Raw genomic sequence first — 3,450 nt, 5'->3', positions numbered from 1 at the left:
GATACCCAGTGCCCAGGCTGAGCCGGCGTCCTGGGTGAGGCTGCTGCGCATGAGGAGAGGCGTGAGGGAGACAGGTAAATAGCCCTGCTTTCTATTCCCTTAGGTGGCTTGAAAGGATGCACCCATGCCTGACCTACATGTAGGGGGCTAGGTGGGGACTCAGATGACCGGGAGGCGCCGTCACCTCTGAGACGAACTAGGCATAAATAAGACGTGATTACTGCTCAGAGACCGAGGTATTGATGAGGACAATGACGACAGACAGTCGAATGCTCTCCCGTGGTGTGCTCTGACTGTGAGGGCAAAGGGACTTTTTAATATAAATCTGGGAGAGAAATTGGGCAACAGAGGAGAGCAGTAGCTTGCTCTGGTTCTTGGTAAATGTAACGCCTTGTTTCTCCATACTTGGCGTATGTGGGACTTGTACAACTACCTCTTCATCAGACTCTGGAATTTCAAATGCGGAATCAGGCAAAGTTTAACTGAGGGAAAAACAGCATTCTGTGTTCCCCAATTTTACCATGGATGTGAAACCTCAATTTATGAATCGAAGACAGTAACTTTAATTGGGATTATGCTCCCGTTACTGGATCACTTTTGTTACAACCTTAGTTACAATGCGGGTATGGATCTGACAGGATGTCACCCAGGAGTCAGGGTGAGCAGGGAGAGAGGCCTGTCCACCTCTCTTCAGAGAAGGTGGGCCTGCATGCCCTTCGAACGTTGGGCCCACCTGCCCAAGCGGCCAGTGGCCTTGGAATGTGAAGCCAGGGGACGCGGGAACTTTGCAGGTTGTGAGTGGGGGCACTTTTCAGAGTGAGCTGGGCACCAGGATGACCAGCATAAACAGTGAAACTTTCTTGTTGAGAGCAGTGTGAAGAACGAGAGCCTGCAGAGTGAAGGCCAGAGGAAGGCTGTGAGGATCCCAAGCCTCCATGCGGAGGCGACTCTATTTCCAGATCAGGATCCAGGCAGGGAACATGAGTTGTTTACCAAGTGAGCAGTCACTCTCCTCCCGGTTTGTGCTTCTTCAGTAGTTTGTTAACCTCTCTGGATCACTAATTAAAACCTGTTTTACAGCAAACCTGCTGCCAAGACCAGGCGCAATGAATTCCTCTTCCACCTGCACTTCCTGGACCTCCAGCTGAACGCCACAGAGGGCAACGTCTCGGGGCCGAGCGTGGGGAACACGTCCTCTCCGTGCGAGGACATGGGCATCGAGGTGGAGGTGTTTCTGACCCTGGGCCTCATCAGCCTGCTGGAGAACATCTTGGTCATTGGGGCCATCGCGAGGAACAAGAACCTCCACGTGCCCATGTATTTCTTCGTGTGCAGCCTGGCAGTGGCCGACATGCTGGTGAGCTTGTCCAACTCCTGGGAGACCATCACCATCTACCTGATCGCCAACAAGCACCTGGTGCTGTCAGACACCTCCGTGCGGCACCTGGACAACGTGTTCGACTCCATGATCTGCATCTCCTTGGTGGCCTCCATGTGCAGCCTGCTGGCGGTCGCGGTGGACCGCTACGTGACCATCTTCTACGCACTGCGCTACCAGCACCTCATGACCGGGCGGCGCTGCGGCGCCATCATCGCCGGCATCTGGGCCCTGTGCACGGGCTGCGGCCCGGTCTTCATCGTGTACTACGAGTCCACGTACGTCGTGGTCTGCCTTGTCGCCATGTTCCTGACCATGCTGCTCCTCATGGCCTCCCTGTACGCGCACATGTTCCTCCAGGCTCGCGCTCACGTCCGACGCATCGCGGCGCTGCCCGGGTACCGCTCCGCTCGGCAGAGGACCAGCATGAAGGGCGCCGTGACCTTGGCCATGCTGCTGGGCGTCTTCATCGTGTGCTGGGCCCCCTTCTTCCTCCACCTCATCCTGATGATTTCTTGCCCTCAGAACCTCTACTGCTCTTGCTTTATGTCTCACTTCAACATGTACCTCATCCTCATTATGTGTAACTCCGTGATCGACCCTCTGATATACGCCTTCCGCAGCCAGGAGATGCGCAAGACCTTCAGGGAGCTCATCTGTCTCCACGGCTTCCTAGCAGCTTGTAGGTTCCCTAGCAGGTACTAGATGGAAAGTTCTCCCTGCAGCTCTTCGCCTGCACTGTCCTTAGATAAGGTGGTTTAGAAACTGCCAGACCAGGCAGTTCCTGTTGTGGCTCAGGGGTAATGAGCCCAGCTAGTGTCCATGAGGATGAGTGTTCGATCCCTGGCCTAGCGCAGTGGGTTAAGGATCCAGCGTTGGGTCAGCTGTGGTGTAGGTCACAGACTTGGCTCAGATCCAGTGTTGCTGTGGCTGCAGCTCCAATTGGACCCCTAGCCTGAGAACCTCCATATGCCGTGAGTGCGACCCTAAAAAGAAAGAAACAGCCAGTCCAGAACTCTGTGCAGTGCACTCCCTTCATCTTTTCTCCTCCTCCTTGGGTCAGATGCCCTTCTCCCTTTGGGGGTTGCCTGGGGCACTTTCCAGGCTCCTTTCCTCCTGTTCTTTCTCCTGCATTGCCCACGGCTGGGTCTCCTGTGCCTGTCTACTGAGTGTGCACTTGGGGAAGTGGCACAGCCTGTGAGCAGGTCCACATGTGATGCCACGGATGTACCTGCAAGAAAAGCTGTGAACACCCATGTCGTGCGAGATTGCTTTGTCTCCCCGGAAACAGTTCCATAACTCTGCGGACGCCCCTGGGAAGTTGGGCAGGCTTTTCCTGGCAGAGGAGATCCAGTTGCTTCCACTGGAAGTTTCCTGCTCATGTGCTGTGTGATGTGTGACTTTTGGTTTCATAGTTGTGTCCCCAGCTGTGCAAAGGTGGGATTTATTCAATTACGCTTCTATCAATCATGTTTCTGTGCTTCCCCAGGTATAAAACTTCATGCCACAAACCTTCCCTCATGTGTAAAGTCTCTGACTTTCCTTACTGTCTTGTTCTGACTCAGTCCAGATGAGTGTTTTGGGGTCAGGCAGAGACTCCAGGCACCCCCTTCCCCACTGCAAATAGCACAAGCCGCATAGCCAGCTTTCTTTGACCAGATGAGCGTTTTGGGGTCAGGCAGAGACTCCAGGCACCCCCTTCCCCACTGCAAGTAGCACAAGTCACATAGCCAGCTTTCTTTGACCTTCTCAGATGAGGCCTGTCTTGGAGTTGGAAGTTGGATCAGTGTATGCTTTGCACTTTGCAGTCTGACTGCAGAAGTCTGAGCAGGGCAGGTGCCCACTTGAAACCCAGGAACGCCTGTCTCTCCAGTGTAGGATGGAGTGAGAAAAGTTCAGTGCTGACTCTGCCCCTAATGGGCAATGTCACCTTACTCCTCTCATTTCAGGTCTACACCTGGTCATGAGACCTGCGTGAGAAAGTGTGAGATCACTAGAAAGTTGGGAAGCACCATCAGGATTGCCTATGTTAGAGGAATGTTGTAGGTGGGCAAATGCCAGGGACAGACACA

The 3,450-nt window shown here is 54.0% G+C and overlaps 1 protein-coding gene across 1 annotated transcript; it reads left to right on the top strand.

Annotated features, from left to right (window-relative positions):
* On the top strand, positions 710 to 2,229 carry MC5R (melanocortin 5 receptor). Its single transcript, XM_021097606.1, has 3 exons — positions 710 to 816; positions 874 to 996; positions 1,081 to 2,229. The coding sequence occupies exons 1-3, from the start codon at positions 710 to 712 to the stop codon at positions 2,081 to 2,083; spliced, it is 1,233 nt and encodes a 410-aa protein (XP_020953265.1). The 3' UTR covers positions 2,084 to 2,229.

The sequence above is a fragment of the Sus scrofa genome, chromosome 6 (genome assembly GCF_000003025.6).
Source record: "Sus scrofa isolate TJ Tabasco breed Duroc chromosome 6, Sscrofa11.1, whole genome shotgun sequence".
Taxonomy (NCBI): Eukaryota; Metazoa; Chordata; class Mammalia; order Artiodactyla; family Suidae; genus Sus; species Sus scrofa.
The sequence above is the reverse complement of the archived record's forward strand: the minus strand, read 5'-3'. Positions and strand labels throughout refer to the sequence as shown.